We start from the raw sequence: 21,153 nt of genomic DNA, 5'->3' as shown, positions 1-21,153 counted from the left end.
ATATGGTGGCCTAGAGGTAGGCACAGAAAAGAAGGGGTCAAGATGAGCCCTCTAAAAAGACACCCTCATTGAGATGTTTCCCCCCAAACATTAAACCCCACCTCCCATCTCTTCTGCTGCCTCCCCCACCAGTTTGAATGAATCAGTGGATTGATCTGTCAATTAAGTCAGAGCCTTCATGGTCCAACCACTTCCTAGATCCTGGACATGGCCTTCAGGACCAACCCTTCCACACAGGAGTCTCCAGGAGCATCTTACATATCCAAATATATTAAACATATTTCTAATAACTTACCTGTGAATTTTGTTGGAGCATCTGAGTGTCTGGACGATCCGTGAGTAAACACCCCCCACCCCCATCTTCCTCCACAGTCATTTTTCTTGTGTCTTTCTGAATCAACTAGTGTGATGGTTTGTTTGTATATGCTTGACCCAGGAAGTAGCACTATTAGGAGGTATAATACGCCTTGTTGTAGGTGTGACACTGTGGGCATGGGCTTCAAGACCCTCATCCTAGCTGCCTGGAAGCCAGTCTTCTGCTAGCTGCCTTCAGAACAAGAGGTGGAACTCTCAGCTCCTCCAGTCCCACGTCTGCCTGGGCTCTGCCGTGCTCCTGCCTTGATGATAATGGACTGAACCTCTGACCTGTAAGCCAGCCCCAGCTAAATGTTGTCCTCATAAGAAGTTCCTGTTCACAGCAGTAAATCCCCCACTAAGACATCTAAGGTCTGTTTACCCTGTCACATGGACAGGAGGCATTTTTACAGGTCCCCTACTCTGAAAGTGAAACATTCAATATTTTACCATTTAACATGATTCTACCTACAATTCTTACTTTTAAGTATCTCTTGTATATTAAGACACACAGACAGCAGCCTGGTGGGGCGGAGGAAATGTTACTTTACGCTGGTGAATTTGGGGATGATTCATGATAGTGTTAGATAGTGATATGACCTTCCCCTGCCCCCCTGACCACCCAAGATTAGCAGATCACATGGGAAAGAGCACGGACTGTATGGCTAATAAGAATCCCATTTCTGAGAGCTGAGACGATGGCTTAGTGGTTAAGAACACTGGCTGTTCTTAGGTCCTCGGTTCAATTCCCGACACCCACATGGCAGCTCACAACTGTCTGTAACTCCAGTTCCAGAAGACTTGACGCCCTATTCTGGTCTAGGAACACAGGTAGTTCACAGATAAACATGCAGACAAAACACACCTACAGATGAAATAAAATAAAAATAGTAAAATCAAAAAAAATAATTCCATTTCTGCTGTAGAGTAAATTACTGAACATTGCTTAGGATACTTCACACCTATAAGGTGATGGTAATAATATAATATAGTATAATATAACTTTATTATATTATAAATATCATATAACATGTGGTTATATATTTATATTAATATATTGATTATATAATATAGTTATATAATATAATTTAAATATATCATATAATAAACAAGAATATAGTTATATAATGTGCATTATATTATCTAATTATATTATCTAATAATATAACAGCATGTCAGAGGTGCTGGGCACATGGTGACTTTAAATCATTTCTTCTTTAGAGTCACCCAGCCCATCATGTGCTCTGTGTGGGCCAATCCCATTTCCCAAGACACACCAGGAAGCAGCACATAGCAATCAGGGACAGTACTTAGCACGCACTTTGTGGGCTGCAGGTATCTAGCCAGACCCTCCTCATCACTTCTCTTCCCTCTACCTCTTTCTTTTTGGACACGCATTGAATCTGCCCATGCTAACATCTGAATTCTCCATCTTCCCCTGGCCAGGCCATCATGCAATATGGCCTGGAAATTTCAAGTCATCAATACTGGAGCCAGCTGTGCTGCATAGGATCGATCCGTTTCACAGGACTCTTTAAACCTCTATCCTCTGTGGTGGCTGCTAAAGGTGAGTGCTGAGACATCACCTGCGGATGCCTGTGTCTGCTAACAGCATGGTAGTGCAGACCAAGTCTCCCAAGATCACTGGGCCCCTGGCCAGCAGGATCTGAAGTTGAAAGCTGGCTGAGCTTCCATTCCCCCACCCTTCAGCTGAGGTGTCGTGACAAATCTTCTCTGAATTGCTTTTTATTAAATTGCTAGTGTAAAGTGGGAGGAAACATATCCTGTCTGGGGTTATTTTGCAAATTATGTGGAATTTTGAAGAAAGCTTGTGACAATTTGTAAGCTTGGAATACACAGCAAAAATCTTTTTCTGTGGTAAGTGGGGAGGTCCCTGGCCTCTGGATGGGTTGTCCAGGGAATGCCAGCAACACCCAGGAGCCCGGCTAGCATAGATGCTATCGAAAAGACAAAATTATAAAATGCCAGTGAACTATGGAGAAGGGGAGTTCATATAGTGTCAATGGGAATGTATATAGTACAGCTATGAGAACACTACAGAGGTTTCTCAAAACATTCAAATGGGCTGGAGACACGGCTCAGTGGCTATAATGGCTATTCCTGATTGTCAACTTGACTATATCTGGAATGAACTACAGTCCAGAATTGGAGGGCTCACCAGTGATCTCCTGATCTTGCAGCTGGAAGACACAAGTTTCTGACCTGGATCTTGGCATGGAGATCTTGAGGCATAGTGGCCATGAAAAGCTTAGGCCCAGGCAAGGTAGTACATGCCTTTAATCCCAGGAGCCTGAGCCAATCAGATCTCTAAATTAAAGGTCACCCTGGCTCAAAGCAAGTCCCAGATCCAGGCAAGGAGGTACACACCTTTAATCTGGGCCACATCTTCTGCTGGAGGCCTATCTAAGGACATTGGAAGAAGGAAGACTCACTATTCTTCATTTGCTTGCACTTACTTGCCAGCACATTTGTTAGAACCTACATCTACAGAAGACCAACTGAAACAATTAGCCTCGTGGGACTGAGCAACTACTGGATTCCTGGACGTCCCATCCACAGCTGCCCATTTTTGGGTTAGTTGGACGACAGATCTATCAGAGCTAGGGGTGGTTCATGTTACCTGGCATTCTCAGTAGCTATGCTATGGAGTCAACTAAGACAACAGCCCATAGGTGAGCAGATGGGGAAACTCTGTATATAGACAGTTGAATGCTAGTTATCCATTAAAAAAAAGAGTAAAACAGTGGGATGTGGTGGTGCAAAACTTAGACACAAGAGCCAGGCAGTTCTCTGTGAGTTCAATGCCAACCTGAGCTACGCGATAAAGTTCCAGGCCAGCCCAGAGCCGTATAGTGAGACTCTGTGCAAAACAAACAGAAGAGTGAACTCCTGTCATTTGTGACCACAGTGAAAGAGATATTTGGGTACAATAATATCTCATCTCACAAGTTGATTGTAACAGTAAAATGGTAGGGATTGCCCGAGGATGTCGGTACTAGAGAAGAGAACTAGAGGAAGGCTGACAGGCAGTACTGAGTGAGCCCTAGCATTGCCTAACACAGCACAGTGACAGCACCTTCCACGATTCAGAAAGCAACTTGGATTTGCAGTGCCCGAGGGGAGAAGACCCTGATTGGCTCACTGCATCCATGCCTGTAATGATTCCGAGGTGCCTGGCAAGAATGCACAATGGAAAAAAACATAAACTTGCTGCTGGGGCTCCAGGCAAGCATGTTTGCACAGCATGCAGGAAGAGCTGGGTTCCATCCAGGACCAGGTATGGCCATGTGTACCTGTAACTGTGGCATTCAGGAGGATGCAGGCAGGAGTATTAGAAGGTCGAGGCTATCCCTGGCTAAGTAGTAAATCTGAGACCAGCATGGGATATGTAAGACCATCTCTCAAAACAAGCAACACAAAACACCCCACAAAACCCAAAAGGCAAGAACAACAGAGACTAAGAGTATTTGGAGGGCCAGGCGGACGTGAGAGAGCAGCATCCGTGGATGGTGCTCCGGCTCCTAAAGGGTGATAGAGTGGTGGCTGCTGCTCCAACAAGCTCCGGTGAGCAGTGGTGACTTCTAGGAGAAATGGACAGAGGTACTCCTGACAACTTCCCAGCAAGGGTGGATCTGAAGCAGGTTTGAGGTTTCTCAGCTTCACAGCCTCTGGGGTAGAACAATGTCCCCCTGGCGTGAACTCAACATGAGCCGGGTCTCATAAGAACTGAGAAGCCAAACCACCAGTATGAATAAATAAGCATTAAGTTTATTGGATCATGAATAATTTAAGACTGGTACAATCATCAGCTTTATTCTCTATGACATGGGGCAGATCTCCAGCGGATTGTTCTCAAACCCAAAAACCTGATGACAAATGAGAATTAAATAGAGGGGGGAGAGGGATGGAGGGGTGGTGGTGGTGTGGTGGGGAACATACCGTACACAAAATACTCAATTCCTAGTTTTCTCTTTAAAAATGGCTAGAAAAAAGTCATCAAAATGCAGCAGTTTCATCGAATATTTACAATTTCTATGTTACAATGAAAAAAAAAATGTACATCTTATAGAACATGTTTCATAAACCGCTCGGCTCGAGACAAGCAGGTCAAAACAGCAAACCTCCCATTCGATATCCGCAAAGTTGGACTGTTTTTGCTTTTGAAGTAGATTTGCCAGGGTTGGAATTTGAGCACACAGAATTTTAAAGTCGAGCATTAAACAATAAAATTTAAAATGTCCCCAAGGTCAGAGGAAGATCTGGGTGAGTCTTGCCCTTGTCACACTCCCACCCCACCCCCAACCTTAAGTTAAAAGGACTTCTGTAGAATTCTTGGCCTCCTGGGAAGAAAACTTTTGGCTCCCCCTGGTACCTCAGCAGCGGCATTGCATAGGATTTCAAAAGTAGCCTATCTATAGAAAAAGGCAAAATGGAAGCATTGCAGACAGAGTTCTAAATGGGTACAAAGTCATTTTGTCCAAGGTCGAGCAACTTAAAAGGAAAATCATGACCCAGTCGGAAATGTGCCTTTCAGACAGCCCCACTTCCCAGTGTTTCGGGAAGGTGGCTGAGCCAGGAGGCACTCTGGGGCTACAGAACCAAGTCAGGCAGCAATGGGTACACAGGCTGCTGTTGCGATCCTGGGTGGGCTGGGAGAGACATCTGGGCGTGGAGAGTGGGGAGAGGGTGTTGCTAAGGAAACAGTTTTAAGCAATGTTGGTGCGGTGTACTCCTAAGGTGACTGAGAAAACTATGTTGAGGAGGGGTTCGATTTTCCTACCTCCCAAATTCACAGTATGAGAGTGTACGGCCGTTGCTGGGAGACAAGACTGAGAAGGGCTACCCTTCAGGGGCACTGGAAGGCTCAGGGTTTGGCCCTGGTCACAGGCTAGACACGTGGTTTGAAACTTTTATTACAAACAAAACAACAGAAGACACACTCACATCCACACTAGTAGCAAAGGCAGGCTGGGTCTGGGCTTACAGCAGGGAACGGAAATGTTTCTAGTTACCAGTTAGCAGGACACATTCTTGTTCCTTTCAATGAGGAAGAAAATCAGTGCCATTCCAAAGAAAGCGAGCAGTTTTGGGCCAAGCTCTTAGGGTAAGAAAAAAAAAAAAAAAAAAAAAGACAAACGTTCAAGAATGGAACATCAAAGATGAGGTTAAAAACCCTGATCGTTAACAGAGACACCCTCGGTGGGGCCAGGAAAGTTTCTATAAAACACAAAGAGCTCAAAGATGTCCATACGGTGAAGAGGACACCAGTGTGCTGAAGCCATGGCACACTGAGGGGTGTGTCCTAGAGTACAAATTTGCAAGGTTGAATGGACTTGTGGGGTCACTGTCCAGTGAATTTGTTGGCTGGAGACCGATAGGAGCCTAAAAAACATCTCTCTCTCTCTCTCTCTCTCTCTCTCTCTCTCCCTCCCTCCCTCCCCCTCCCCCCCCCCCAATCATACATCCACATAGATGACTCTCTGAGATGAGAGGTCGGCAACTTGTGTTCTCTTCATGGATAGATGACTTATAGCCCTGTTTACTTCGATGGGGAAGACACACACACACACACACACACACACACACACACACACACACACACACACACACACACAACCCCAGGCAGGCACAACACTCATGTGAATGGACACGGTCAGCACAAAACCAGTAAGGCATTGCATGGGGGCGGTCAGCACCGAAGAGGTCAGGCAAGGCTCATCGGGACGGAGGCACGGCTGGCCGGGTTTCTGGGAAGGGTGGCCGCCCCTCCCTGGCTAAGCTGTGTCACATTGGATCTGAGGAAAGTGCCAGCTTTTGGTGAGGGGGCATCGTCAACTCCTCCTGCAACTGGGGTCTGGGGTGCCCAAGGTGATGCTGTGGGGTTCTCAGCTCTCAGAGACAAGAAGGAAAGGCGAGGTCCATGGCTCACCCACAGGAGGAGAACTAGTCCTCCTCTATCTGAAAGGATATGGATGCCCACACAACCCCGGAAGGAGGTGTCGAGGGCCCAGAACTGTGACAGTGGACACTGAAAACCCAGGCTGAGGGAGGAGGCAAACTCTACTTAGTTCTTGCTTTCACCAAAGGACTAATTCTGGTCAAGGGAGTGGGGGTTGGGGAAAAGGGGCCTTCACAATCAACCAGGAAGAAAGGCAGACACAGGCAGGGGTTGATAGTTCTCCAAAGAACTACTTGTACAGTACACAGTGTTTGCGGACAGAAACCTGACCATTTAGACAGACGAAGGAAACAGGCGCGCTTTTCTGTGTTGCTAGCCCCATCTGCTCACTCACATTCTTGCATCTTCACTTGCTCTCACAGATCATGGGGGTGGGGGTGGGGGTGGGTGGGAGGGATGATGGGCCGGGAACAGGGGGAGGGGTGCACTGGAATAGACAGAATACCTCTCGGGAAGGCGAGCACCATGTGGAAAACAGAGACATGTGATGTATGGGTGTCCCTGGGTGGCGCTCCAAGCAGGCGCCCTCGTTAGCACCAATTCTTCCATGGAGGGTGGGTGGCATGGCTCTGGGGTGCTGGTGGCCAGACCCAAACTGGCGGGGTCTGTGCTGGGAGTAAGCCCTGCTGTCTGTGTTTCCAAGTTGAGTTTAGTCTTTTCTGTCTGGGGGGTAGTATGTGGAGGGATGCTGTTGGGTTTCAGGGCACCAAGTGGAATCTTACGTTTAAAATTTCCATTTAAACCCTTTATATTTCAACAGTGAGGATCCTTTCCCATGAAGTATTTTCAGTGTCTCACGGAGGTCACGGCAACAAGGCAAAAAAAAAAACGAGGATGAGGGTAGAAGAGAGGCTAGTACAGTTGTCACTGTCGGAAGGGGAGGTCCTGGGCTGCTCATGCGAGGGCAGAGAGCAAGGGACGAGGAGGGGTTCCTGCTCCCGCTACTCTGCTCTGGCTTCAAGGCTGTGGCAGCCAGGGCTGGCTCAGGAAGTCATCTTCAGAACGAAGTGGAGGATGCGGGGTGGGATGGAGCGAGGGAGAGTGGGGGAGTCTCCATCACAGAGTGGACTCCAAGGACGAGTCCAGGATGTCGTCATGGTGGCTGTTGCTGTTGGAGTCGCTGTCATAGCTCTGGGGGCTGGAGTAGTTGGCCGCCTCCTGCAACCTCATCAGCATGTTCATCTGTGGGGAGAGCAGAGGGGTTGGAGTGCCTGCCAGTTGGCTGGGAAGCCCACCCTGGCCTCTTTGGAGCCCCCGCCACCTACTCCAGACTCACCCCGCAGGTCAGGGCTTACCAGAGAGGCTGCAGACAAGAGCACAAGAGTCCTGGGCTCAGATTCCAGCTTCCCTGCTTACCCTTCCATGACCTTGAAAGGTTACTTAGTCCTTTTCTGTGGCATTTCCTTACTGCTCAAACTTAACTCAATAGTTCCTGCCCGTCATGTGGAGGTCTGGGATGAGCTAATATATTTGCCACACTGTGAGTTAAGTGGAAAACCCTACCAATGCCATCCCCACGGCTGTCGCTAGCAGCCTTGACATCTGAGGCATAAGGGCCTCAGTCACTGCCACAGCCTTTGGGAGGGGGAGGAGCAGCTTGCCAGGAGCAATCATGGTGCAGGGGATATGCGCCACACCACGTACCAAAGCACCCGAGCCTCCCTTGTCCCGTGCGTGGACCAGACGCAGGGCTGATCTCTTGGGGAGCAAAGGACATGGTGTGCTGACCACTCAAGAACAGCCCACCCGCTGCAGAGCAAGCTTTTGAATATGTTTGGCCCAGCGAGTGGCACTACGTGAAGATGTGGCCTTGGAGTAGGTGTGTCGCTGTGGGTGTGGGCTTTAAGAACCTCTTCCTAGCTGCCTGGAAGTCAGTACTCTCCTAACAGCCTGCAGATGAAGATGTGGAACTCTCAGTTTCTCCTGCACCATGCCTGCCTAGATGCTGTCAAGCTCCCACCTTGAGGATACTGGACTAAGCTTCTAAACCTGTAAGGCAGCCCCAACTAAATGCTGTCCTAAGAGTTGCCTTGGTCATGGTGTCTGTTCACAGCCGTGAAACCCTAACTAAGACAGAGTGTGAGCTGTTGCCTGCCACCTTTACCTCAAGTGGAGAAAGAACCCAAGCCTAACCTCCTAACCTCCTCTGGCAGCCATACAGCAGTTAATTCTCTGCAGCAGAGAGGGCTACTCACTATCGAATACCCCCAGTCAGTCCAGATCTCAGGACGGATGACGCAATGACCTTGCTAGCCTCAGTAAGACCCACATGACCTTGGCCTTGAGAAATGTCTACTGGATCCGGCATTCCCTTCAGACCCTGGGCAGGATAGCAGCGTTGAATTCTTTTAGTCAGCACCTATTCACAGCCTCAACACGGGGTGGCTGTGCTGCAGCAGCGACTGGCAGGACGCAGACTACCGAGGTCACCTGCTGGCATTTATTTAGTCCACTGGCTCCTCACGAGGGCTAGAACAGGTGATGTGGCTGCCTTCCAGCCCTGCCGCCCTTCTGAAGAGTGTTCCTCCATTATGCAATGCAAGCAATACTCTTTGTCCGACTTTTGTCGCAGCTGCCATAGAAGTGAGGGGCGGGTTTCAGGCAGGCTGACAGCCATATCTGGGGGGACTTGGGCACACTTCCTTCCTTCCTCCAAAAAGCTCCTATGGCTTTTTGTTGAGTGAGGTATAACTTGGCAGCATTGCTATGCATGAGTCTAGAATTGATTGGGGCTTTATCATTGCTACCCAAGGTCTGTCTGTTTGTCTTCCTCTTTTTTTTTTTTTCTTTTTTAAGTTTCTCTTGTCCCTTAGCAAAGCATGGTTCAGTCTCATCCCACTAGCCAGGGTACCTGGGTTGGGGCTGTCACGCCTTCTGCTTGTGTCTCCTGGTCTTAAAAACCTCTCATTGTCTGGCTTGGGAGCCAAGTCCCTAGTACTCTCTAGGACAGTATATGGCAATGGTACCATCTCAAATCAGAGGACAAACAGCGGGGCAGAGGACATTCAAAGGGGAAGGAAATAAAAACATCGAACGTTCAACCTTATACAAGAACAACTTCAAGTGAAGTTAAAGGCCTTAAACGGGAAATGCACACCATGGAAGAAAATACCAGAGAGGAACGTCCTGTCCCTATCAATGGGGTGAGTCCAGCCTTCCACAACAAGCTTTTGCCAATCTCCCACACCCCAAGAGCTTTGCCTCCCACCCAGCCCATGGCTGCCACTCCCTTCAGTGCTGTCAACTCACCAGTGGATCTCCTTCAGTGTCGCTGGGGGGCACCTGCTTGCTTGTTGACCCCTCCCGAGGCAGGGAGTAGCCATCGAAACCCACGTCCTCAGGCCGGAGCTGCAGGAGTGGGGGCCACTCGTGCTGCTGTGGGCTGGCGGCCCATGGGTAGGTGTCCATTACCCACTTGGCGGGGTCCTCCCAGGGGGCACGCCTTCCGTAGAGCTGCAAACAGGCAAAAACGGGTACAGACTGGAAGCAGGCCGAGACTCTCTCTTGTTGCCCCAGTTCTGTAGCTTAATGGAAAACCTCCTAAACCAGCATTCTGAATAGCATTATGAACTAGAGAAATCGTCCAGGATAAACACAGCCAATGGGTTAGGTGCTCAGTCTAACAGACTCGGGCTCACTCTCGGCTCTTAACTAACCTTCCCGAGTCACCTCTAGAATCCCACGGGTTAAGCCCACTCAGAGATTGGGTTCTGGGCAGCAACATGGCAAGACAAGGGTCTGATGATGAAATAAACCTGTATTTTTTTCTCTCTCCTTTTTTTTTCATGCACATGTGTGCTGTGTGTGCGCATGTCCACATGTGCACAAGTGTGCATGTGGAGGCCCGAGGTCAATGTTGGGAGTTTACTGGGTGTCTTCCACACTGTGCTCATTGAGGCAGTTGGTCAGCTGGACCCAGAGCTGTGTGATTCAGCTAGTGTACCTGCCAGCATGCTCTGGGGGTCTCATTTCCTCATATTTTGACCATGGAAGTAAAAGGGGGACCCCATAGCTATTGGGAATTTACATGGGTTCTGGCGATCTGACCTGTGGTCCTCTTCCTTGCTGCTTGTGTGACACGCACACGGACAGCTGAGCTATCTCCCCAGGTCCTGAACCCCCATTTTTCAAGTATATCTGACTCTCAGAGTGCTTCTGTGGGCACGTGAGTCCCTTTTTAAGTACAACATTAAGAGAGGACACTGTGCACGGGCAACAGTGATGAGATCTTTGCTGGCTCCGGATTCTCAGACTTGCCAGTGAGAGGAACCGATGTAGTCCCCAAAGGGCGAGCTATACCATCTCTTAGTTTTACAAGGCCAACAATATCCTGCTTCGAGGGTTCTTTTCTCAAGCCTTGAGGCCCTGACCTGGCAGTAATCTTAATGACTGTTCCTGACAGCCTTGTGAGATGTATGTATTCTTTAAAGAATGGAAACCTAAGCTGGGGGGCTTCTCACAGCGAGGCTCTGACCACTGTGAGGCTGGGTCTGGCGTGTCTGTTTCCTCTGCGTGCCCTGGGTGCCAGGGGCCAGCCATGAACAGCAATGATGACTCGAACAGAAGCATCGCCCCATGGCTTAGAGATGGGGGAGCCCCAGAAGAGCCATTGCAGATCAAGTCTGCTACCCTCTGGCCACTGGCATCAAAGCAGACATGATAGGGCATGCTCACAGACAGGGCAAGGCAGGGTAGGGTTGTCTGGGCTGTAAAGAGGTGCTTCTACAGTGACTTCAGGGTACATAGATGGAAAATTCCAGACACCACCTCCCTGTGAGCCTCTTCTAACCTCTTGGAAGCTGCAGAGGGGAAATGAAGAGGTAAATAGTACTCAGACCAATACATAACGGGGTCCAGCTCTGGTCCAATGGACCCACACCTTTGAAAGTTACAGTTTCTCAACTGAAAAAGAGCCCGTCTACTTAACAGGTGCCCTCTCTCTTATCTGATGGGACACCAGAAGCTAACGGCACTGCTGATGTGAAAGGTTGGAAGGCAGATCTGGATTAGAACCCAGGACTCAAACTTCCTTCTTGGGGCCTTTCCCTCTTACTTACCCACGGGACCACTTTGAATCAGCAGAAACGATATTACTGGAGCCTGAGAGCGGGGCTGTTCACCAGACCTCCCCATGTCAGCCTGGCCTAAGTTCATCATTCGCTCTGGTGGGTCCCCTCTCCCCGAGTCCCCTGAGTTACTCCAGGTCTTAGAATCTGATTTCTATCCAGGATGCCACCCACACTACCCCCACCTTAGATAAGCCCATCTCTTTATATTAGTGGCTTCCTCCTTCACTTTACCTCAGCACCTCCTATGACATTATCTTGTCAGATGTCAGCTCATTGTCTCCCCCATACCCCAGCCTAGCCTCTAGCCTAGTTTGCTGCTACAGCTCCCTTCATCAATCTTGGTTCTTGAATTCAGTCCAGCAGCCTAAAGCAGTTCAGTATGAGCAGGAACGATTTGGGAGAGGGGCGGGTGTGGACCCATGTGTGGATCAGGAGTGAAGAGGACACAGAAGTGGCTGGGGATGGTTACAGCTGAAGAAGCAAATTCAGATTAGAAGCCTCTCCCTACCGGGCCCTCTGAAGGAACAAGACTGCCTTTCCAAGGGGTCCCTCAAGGCCTTAGAACCACTAAGGCTGAGGCTGAGCATGCCCTTAGCACTCCTGAGGCCCAGTGGTTTTGTCCACACTTGCTCTTCATCCTTAGCCCCTGCACTATAGGCTCAGAGAACAACTGGGTTTCCAGAAACCAGGCCAGTACAATTGTCCCATAGGTCAGATTTTTTTTTCCCATTTTTTGGAGGGGAAAGCCAAAGCTGGCACAGGGGACTGCAGAAGGTGTCAGAGGACCTTGGTAACTGAGGAAAGGTCTCTGGGTGTCCTTCTGCAGCACCTGCCCTTAACACCCCCAGTCTACCCCCAACACCAGGCCTTCTGAATTGCTCCGCTCTGCAGACACCAGACACACTGGCAAGCGTTTCTGATGACAACGGGGAATGGGACCTGAGACTGAGTCATAAGGTAAGCATTCGTAGGTGCAGCAAACATTAGCTGTAAGAACAAAAAACATTTTCTTTTTTACAACCCTTCCTACATTCCACAGGATGTGGTCAAGGCCAGGTGGCCGTGAGTCAGTCTAAGGCAAGCAGAGGAAGTGTTGTGCAGCTTCCGGGCTCTTCTGCAGACTCTGGAGGGCAGCTGGACAGGCAGACAATCACTTTCCCCAGGGAGGAGGAAGCTGGTCTACTACTGGCTCAGGAATTAAGGATGATGCTAAGACACTGGAAACTAAGATTTGGGCTGCTGCGAACCTCCTGATCCTACAGGAAGCACAGGACTCCTGGATGTGCACGGCAGCACCAACATTCACATTTAGGAAGCACTTCTAGGCATGACTTACACACAGGTGACTTTCATTCACATATTCCAGAAAAAGATACTACCGCCTGCATGCTCTCCACTAGGGGGCGATGCGTTGTCATGTCCTGTCCCGCCCACACGCAAGCATTGCCTGAGTCTGATGGTAAAGGCTGGTGCCTGCAAGAATGACTTCCCTGTATTCTTTCCCTGTCTCCCCATGGGCAGCCCTCTTTCTGGCTCCTAACATGTGACAGCCCCCTTTGGAACCTATTCTGAGGTCTCCACCTCTTCTCAACTCATAGCCTTGGCTAAGGAAGGGCACACATGTTCTAAATGACAGTGTGCTTCCCTAGTGGCCACTGTGCAGGGGAGAGGTGAGGAGGGAAGGACCCCGTATGGTACCTGGCACACACTCAGCTTTCCCTCAGAGGGAGCCAAGGAGAGAGGGGAAGTGAAATGAGCTTTTTAAAAAATTAAGGACTTTTCTCATCTAGTGAAATCACAGGTAGAACCCTGCCTAACACTAAACCAGGCACAGCAGTGCACACCTTTAATCCCAGAACTCAGGAGGCAAAGGCAGGCAGATCTCTGTGGGTTCAAGGCCAGGCTGGTCTACACAGAGAGACTCTGTACCAAACAAACAACAGCAAAATAACACGTGTGTTAGCACGTGTCTACAATCCCTGCATGCTGGAGTTTGAAGTAGAAACATCAGAAATTCAAGGCTAGCCTGGGCTATATACAGAGTTCAAGGCCAGCTTAGGCTATATAAGACACTGTGCTTAAAACAACAAAAACCACCGGGCAGTGGTGGCGCACGCCCTTAAGGGATTAAGGAGGCAGAGGCAGGCGGATTTCTGAGTTCAAGGACAGCCTGGTCTACAGAGTGAGTTCCAGGACAGCCAGGGCTACACAGAGAAACCCTGTCTCGAAAAAAAACAAAACAAAACAAAAAAACACCAACAAAAACCCAGCAAACCCAACCAAAAAACTTTGCTTCCTGGCTACCTATAACACTTGTAAGTTACAGGAGACCCTAGGATGGCCTCATTGTCACAAAGTAGCTGTAGCTGTCACATTGCTCTGGACTCCAGCCCTCACTCAATCATGGTGGTCTGCTGAGGGAACTATGTTAAGGTCAAAGCTTTGGCTGGCCTTGGGTTTTCTTCCCTGTATTCTCTCAGGGCTGCAGGAGTGCCAGGACCCTGGTGTAAAGCCTGGTAGATCCTCCAACTTCCACCTTAACCCCGACAAGGAAACACGGCCAATCCTTATGAATCAGCAGACTTCAGGGCCGCCTCCTGTACTAATTTACCAGGCAGAGCTAGGAGATTTGGGACAGGGTGGTACTAGGCAATCCTAACCCAGCTGTCTCCCTTCACTGCTTCTACACTGAGGACATGTCCTTCAGATGACCTCTAAGAATGACACATCCACTTGGTCCCTGTCACAGGCAGGCCCTTCAGCAGCAGCCACTTTGAAGCCCCTCCTATCTATGCCCTTTGCTCTTGGCTGGATGAAGAGGAAGAGTCCCTTCTGCAATGGCTCCCTGAGCAAAGGAATCATAGGTGACTTCCCAGCTATGCCTGAAACCTCCCTTTCAGTTCACCTCCAAATGGGAGGGGCCTTGGTGCCACCAGCCACTGGGGACCAAGGGGTCAGCTCAAGAGTCCTCTTTGTCTCCTTGGACACCTTGGGTATCTTCGCTCAGTCGCCTCTGGCTTTTCTCAAGTGACTCAGGTCATTCCCCTTTGGTTATCAGAAGGACCGCTCGAGGCAAAGAGGACACAAGTGGGAGAACGTATGAGGAAGGAGGCCACAGGGGCAGCAGTAGGTCCTCCAGACAACCATCAAGCCACCCCAAGCTCCTCGGTAACTCCTAAGCTGAGTGACAGCAGTGGGGGCTCCCCAGATGCTACTGGATACAAGAGATGTGCAGCCAGGAGAGCCCGCCAGAACCACCTGTGAGGGGTGCTGAGGCTGGGCAGGCAATATCCTGCCTGGCCTTGAGGTCGAAGTACCTGGGATGAAGTTCAGAAGGTGAAGATTCAAATTCCAGATCCTCTGAGCTTTGATTTCTCTGCAGTGTCTCAGAACCCAGAGTCTTGCCTGTGCTTGGTAAGAACTTACAAGGTAACCTGCCACTACAACCTTGAACTTACAACCTACCTCTCTTTTTCCCAAGTGTAAGATTTTAGGGGGTGTACCATGATGCCTCATTGAGGCTTTGCTTTTATGATCTTTGGGCCTCAATTTTCTCCTCTTGAAAAACTTTAACGATAAAGCTTGGCCCAGATCTTAGGCCTAATCTAGGACTTGAACCACATAAGACAGATAAACAAATCAAACCCACGTATCTGGTTTGATCTCTTTTACATTCCCACGCTGGAGGCTTGATGGCCATGGTTTCATTTAATCCTTACAACTCTCTGTGGCAGAGTAATGCTGTTATCTCCCCTCCCGATAAGGCAGAGACGGTGAAACGCTTTGCCCGGGAGTCACAGTGCTAATGAGCAGCTGAGCCAAGACTTTCAAGCAGCTGTCGTTTCCACCGTGTGCCATTCGGAAGACCACGCAGGAGAGCATGGGGCACTCAAGTCTGAGGAAGTCAAAAGGAGCATGCTTCTCACCTGGAGTCCTTCTCTGACAGCTTCCAGGAGGTAGGGGATTATGGAGTAGTTCCACAGGTCAGTGAACCACACTCTGGAACCATCCACATCAATGGGACATGACAGGAAGAGCCGGGGACCTGGGGACCACAGTGAGATACATCACAACTGAAATGGGGCAGGGTGGGCTCCCCATTGTAAGCTTCCCTCATAAAAGGAATACTGAAATCTCTAAGTAATGGTGGGGCTGATGGCTTGAGGTGTGTCCCTCTGCCCTTCTTTATCTCTGAGGACAGCAAGACATCTCTGCTGGGAACTGTCCTGGCCAAGACCCAGAGGGTAACATATGAGGGAGCCAGGGCTCTTGGAAGACCACTGCCTACGCTATCCTTCCATCAGCTTGCCCCAGCCTGCCTGGCCTCCCACCTACCGATGGTGACATCTGAGGAGCTGTGGGCCTCCAGGAAGCGGTTGAGGTGATGCCAGACCTTCGGGATCCAGTTGATGATCTTCACCAGCTCTGCATTGCGCACCCGCCCACTGATCTCCGTCTCCATGAGCTTCCTCCTCAGGAAGCGGCCGAGGAAACCCTTCACGGGCTCCGTGTGGTTGGCACAAAGCACCCACCTGGGAGAAACAAGGAATGCCTTTCAGTCGCAAGGATGCCCAACGAGATTGGCAAGCCTCAAAAACTAGAGTGTCTGGGAATGGAAAGGTGAGTATACCTACTGTAGTGGAGGCTACATTTAGTACACCCTTGAGGGTTGGCTTGTGTGTTGGCCAGTGAAAAAACGTGTGCAGGGTCCAGGCTAAGGTGGTGAAGTCTATCCCCTACCTAGAAAGAGGCACGGGGAGCCGTGAGGTTGCTGAGTGAAGCCAGGGCAAGCTGTGTCACCATCTTGATGGAGATGAACTACCCTTGGAGGGGAGCCCAGCCATGAAGGATTCACAGAGGATAGATAGAATTGGCAGCTCCACAGACCCTGCTACATGGGGACATTTAAAGGCACAGGCCATCACTGCTCATGCTGAATAGAGGCCAGGACACATGGCCTCAACTGCCTCCTGATACTGACCCAGTGACTGAGAGTCACAGAGGTCAGGGTGTAGGCTTCTGTTCTGACTGGTGTATGGCTCTTATGTTAGGTTCCCTGAGCCTCTGTTTCTTCATTGTAAACCCGATGGGTAAATGGAATTACGTAAGGTCGCTGTGAGAACTAAATGAGCTAACCTGGAGGAAACGCCCAACAGAAAGCCTAGCCCACACCAGATGCTCTGAGAGGGCTGAGCACCCACCATTCTACCTGGATGAGGGGCCAGGGTACCTCACCTGAAGTTATGATGAAGCTGCAGGTTGGGGGTGGAAGAGGTAGCCTGGTTCATCGTGCCGATGATGTAAGGGCTGTTGGGAACACAATGTGAGAAGCCCAGAGTTAGGGGTGAGCTGGAGAGCAAGGGCTTACAGGCAAGGGACTATGGTCGTCCCACCCCCTCCCCCTCTGGCTGTGCATTCAACACTTCGCTGTCACGATAGCCTGGCTCACTGTGTGCCCCCTGCCACCCTCCCCGCCCAGAGGTCTAGAGCCCCCTTTACCATTTGTGGTATTTGCAGTTAAGCAGCCCGTTGAAGATCTCGCCCAGAGAGCTGACGTGGTGCAGGTTGTCCAGGATGATCACCAGAGGCATATCCACAGCGTTGTTCTCGCTGTTGCACTGGTCGGCCAGGTTGGACAGATACTGGCGCAGCTCCTACGGGGGTCAGCAGAATGAGCTTGGAGCGGGAAGACTCACGTGCTCCAGGCCTTCACTGTCCAAGGCCAAGGCAGGAAGAAGGTACCCCTTATGAAGTCACACTGTGGACACCACCTGAGACCTATCTGTCACAGGGCATCGGTGTGGTGCTCCAGGGATGCCGTGAGCATGGGACATGGAAGGCCTGTGGTGGTCTGCCTCCAGCCTCTTATAAAATGTCTGCTCAAGGCCTTTTTAGTTTTTAAAGATTTATTTTATGTATGTGAGTCCACTGAAGCTGTACAGATGGTTGTGACCCTTCATGTGGTTGTTGGGAATTGAATTTTAGGAGCTCTGCTGGCTCTGGTCAACTCCGCTCACTCAGTCCCTGCTCGCTCCAAGCTCAAAGATTTATTATTATACATAAATACACTGTAGCTGACTTCAGATGCACCAGAAGAAGGCGTCAGATCTCATTACGGATGGTTGTGAGCCAACCATGTGGTTGCTGGGATTTGAATGCAGGATCTTCAGAAGAGCAGTCAGTGCTTACTCAGGGCTGCTGAGCCATCTCTCCAGCCCTGCTCAAGGGCTCTTGTTTTCCCTGCTGTGCATGTGCACACAGGCATATGTATGCATCTACATGTGTGTACCTGTGTGTGCAGAGGACAAACTTGAGTGTTGTTCCTCAGATAGGTACCATCAACCCTGTGTTTTGAGACAGGGTCTCTCTCCCTCTTTCTCTCTCCCTCCCCACCCTTCTCCCCCCCCCCCCCCCTCCCTCTCACCAAGCGGGTTAGGCTGTCTGTCTGATGAATCCCCGGCATCTGCTTGTCTCTACCTCTCCAGTATTGGATTATAAGCAAGCCATCGTACCTAATATTTTTCTTTAAAATGTGGATTCTGGGACATCCCAGCCTATAGGTCCAGTTTTTAATTCCCGCTTGACCATTTCTTTAGGAAACTATCATTTCTTGCTATTATGCTAATTTCCCAGGTTTCTGAAGGCAGGTGTCTCATCTTTTGCTATCTCCAAAGCATCCTCCTGGGAGCTAACTCTGCAGAAGTTATTGGAGCAGAAGAGGTTCCAGCCACATGTAAGTGCTGCTGGGTAGTGCTCTGAAAGATGGGAAAGCAAATAGGGGCAGGTGAGTCTATATGCCCCGGGACCAGCGAAGGACCTGCTGCAACTGAACCTTGACGGTTATCTTGGTTGGAGACTGGGACGGCCCAGTGTGCCTGGGTCAGGGCTACTCATCAGAAAAAGACACAAGGATGGAACAGCAGGGAAGATGGCTTTCCAGAGCCTCTTGAGGGGAGTCTGATGACATCACTTAGGACACCCATGGGGACTTAGACTTAGGCAGGGTGGTGAACTCTGTGATGAATGGACTGTGATTGGCTCCTTTTTACAGAAGTTAAGGCATAGAGCCAGGCCACCATCCTGAGACTGTACCAGGGGTAAGTGACAGGCTGGGTCAGACTGAGGCCTGTGAGAACTGCCCAGCTACTGGGGGTGGGGGGGCGGAGGGGATGGTTCCTTCGTCTCTTACAGGTGCACACCTCTCCAGGCTCCCCTTTCAAGCCAAAGTTCAGCTGGCTCATGAAAATGTTCCAGGTTTTTCCCTCCTCTCGACTGCTGCTCACCACAGGCAGATCTCTTGGTTCCTTCTCATTTGGAACTCTTAGCCCTCTTAGCCAGCCCTGCAGTGCATGGCTTAGCCACACCCCGCATGGACACTCTACCCTTGCAGGGAAATGGATCAGCTTGGGCACAGTTTGCCAACCACCACCTGGCCTTCCTTCACTCATCCACTCCTAAGCTGTAGACAGAGAGATGAGAGCTTTTTCTCACCCCTCCCTACATCAAAAGCACAAGAGGAACCGGTAAGCAGGGCCGATAACCACGGATATAAGTAACAGGCCTGAGATCTAATCTTCTCAGGTGCGTGAGATGACTCATAAGGCAGAGGAGCCTTTTCCAAGTCACTTTTGATACTCCAGGCATGCCGCGCCAACACGTAGCAGGTAGGAATCACAGGCTTCCACTGTATCGTGGAGGATGGGTAGATGAATGAATGGATGGATGAATGAACAAATGAATGAAGGACATTGCAACAACCTTTCGCAGGCCCCCCGCCCCCCAGCCAGGACCAGGTCAGACTCTATGGCTCCACTGTTCACTATGAGGGGTGATGGAGCTGGCTATGCACAGGCCTCTAAGATCTCAACCAGGGTCCCAGTACCAACACTTAGTTGGTCTGAGTTGTGTCTAACATGTGACAAATATCCTTCAAGCTGCTGTTGTCAGTCCTGCAACACGGAGACAAGGACAACTAGAGCTTCAAGGGCTCTGTGAGGACAGTTTGCTGTTCATGTGACAGACATCATCAATGTCAGCCAGCTGTGATTGTTGTTATTGGTGATACTGTTGTCTCATAAAATGTTTTACTTGGGGAAAAAAATAGTAACGCCCGGTAGGCACATGTTACACTCTTGGCGAACTAGATACGTCTGAAGGAGCTATCTCTGTGAGTGGACAGGATTGACTAGCCCCAGATGGTCCTGGCTGAGAGGATCTGACTCAAATTGTCCATTTCTGCCAGCCCTGTTCTGAGCTCCTTTCCTGGCCTTCCTAGCATGGAGGGCTTGACCATGCTCATAGTGACAGCAGCATTCAAAGAGCCCAACGTGCAGTGGGCTCAGGGTGGCCTCCTCACCTTGCTGGACTTGTGGTCCACGTTAAAGGTCGCAATGACGCCATCTGTCAACTCCCGTCCTTCCCGAAGTACCACGTACTCAGAGAGCCGGTTGGCCAGGTAGGTTTTCCCAGTGCCGCTGGGGCCCGAGAGGATGATCCGCCGGTGCTCCGTCAGCAGGGATACGTAGCGCTGCAGGATGGGCTTGGGGATCAGGGACTCAAACACCAGAGAGTCCAGGCTGTTTTCCGTGAGCCCTGTTTGAGAGAGATGGGGAGGGCTTAGAGTTGGGCGAAGAGGCTAGCTCTGGCATCATCTCTCTGCAAGACAACATCCCTCTTCATGACATCATCCTGTTCCTCTTGGTCGTCCTAAGACTCCTGCCCACCCAGGGACACTGGAGGCTGAGAGCTCAACATTGCTGCTGTAGGAAGCCACCCTCCTGGTCAGCAGCAACTCCAGTTTTGGGCTCCCTGAACTCTGGACTCCATCTGCCTGTTAGCTCTGGACTCCATCTGCCTGTTAGCATTTGCTAGCCTTGTAGTGCCTACCTCAGTTGATGCCTGAGTCTTGCCCATCCATGTCTCCCACGAATCTAGGTTGCTTCTTCTCTCTCCTTCCTGCCAGGCACCAAGCTGCCCACACTCAGGTGTGCCCAGAAGGCAGGGCAGAAACAAGGTGAAACCAGGATTTGAGAATGGGAATCCGGACTGGTGGGCCTAGACTGAAATCTTACATACTGAGGCCTTTGACCGGCACCAGCTAAAAATGGAAGCTTCTCTCTTCTTTCCATCTGGGACAACCTCATTAGCCACTTGTTGGTTTTAAAAGGATGCTCTCAGAGTCAGGGAGATGGCTCAGTCAGTAAAGGGGCTTGCCTTACAGGCGTGGAAACACAAGTTCAAGCCTCAGAATCCACATAGAAATAAGCGGGTCAAGGCAACATGTACTTATCATATCAATGCTAGGGAGGTGGAGACAGGATTCCTGGGGCTCACTGGCCAACCAGCCAATAAGAGACCCTGTCTTAAAAAAATCAAAGTAAACGGTAATTCCACTCAAAAACTTCCTTCAAGAAAATAAGTGGTTAAACTACAAAGTGTTTCTGTGTCATCCAACAACATGTTCCTTCCATCCAATGCAAAGACAGCCCTAAAACATTTATGGGTTTGTTTCTAGCCCTCCCCTAACCAAGGTAACCCCTATAAGCATTGGCCACTCCCAAAGGACCATGACGAAGATCCCCACGTGCCTCACCAGGTGTACAGCGGAGGGACTTTTGTCTACATTTAATAACAAGGACCTCAACAAGAAGGATCACAGGAGGACAACCGGTAGAGAGAGCACTTTGCATGTATGTAGTTGTTTTGGTGTTTTGCATTGAAAATTTCAGAGGATTTGATTCAGAATATGCA

General features: G+C 50.0%; 1 protein-coding gene across 33 annotated transcripts in view; it reads right to left on the bottom strand.

The window, feature by feature from the left end:
- Positions 1–4,121: 4,121 nt before the first annotated feature.
- Nav2 (neuron navigator 2) overlaps positions 4,122–21,153 on the bottom strand; it is a 651,028-nt gene continuing 633,996 nt past the window's right edge. For 27 of the 33 annotated variants that reach the window (XM_006541297.4, XM_006541300.4, XM_006541311.4 and 24 more), the window contains 7 exons: positions 19,760–19,995; positions 16,903–17,057; positions 16,639–16,710; positions 15,739–15,935; positions 15,330–15,448; positions 9,584–9,787; positions 4,122–7,516 (listed from right to left, as the gene is read on the bottom strand). In XM_006541297.4, coding sequence (XP_006541360.1) covers positions 7,391–7,516; positions 9,584–9,787; positions 15,330–15,448; positions 15,739–15,935; positions 16,639–16,710; positions 16,903–17,057; positions 19,760–19,995 — 1,109 coding nt within the window. In that variant the 3' untranslated portion in view covers positions 4,122–7,390. The remainder of the gene's footprint in view (positions 7,517–9,583; positions 9,788–15,329; positions 15,449–15,738; positions 15,936–16,638; positions 16,711–16,902; positions 17,058–19,759; positions 19,996–21,153) is intronic. The other 6 variants (XM_006541294.4, XM_030243110.1, XM_006541295.4 and 3 more) reach the window with 2 other exon arrangements.

Source organism: Mus musculus, chromosome 7, assembly GCF_000001635.26.
Source record: "Mus musculus strain C57BL/6J chromosome 7, GRCm38.p6 C57BL/6J".
NCBI lineage: Eukaryota > Metazoa > Chordata > Mammalia > Rodentia > Muridae > Mus > Mus musculus.
Note: the sequence above shows the minus strand (reverse complement) of the source record. Positions and strands in the feature narration are given on the sequence as shown.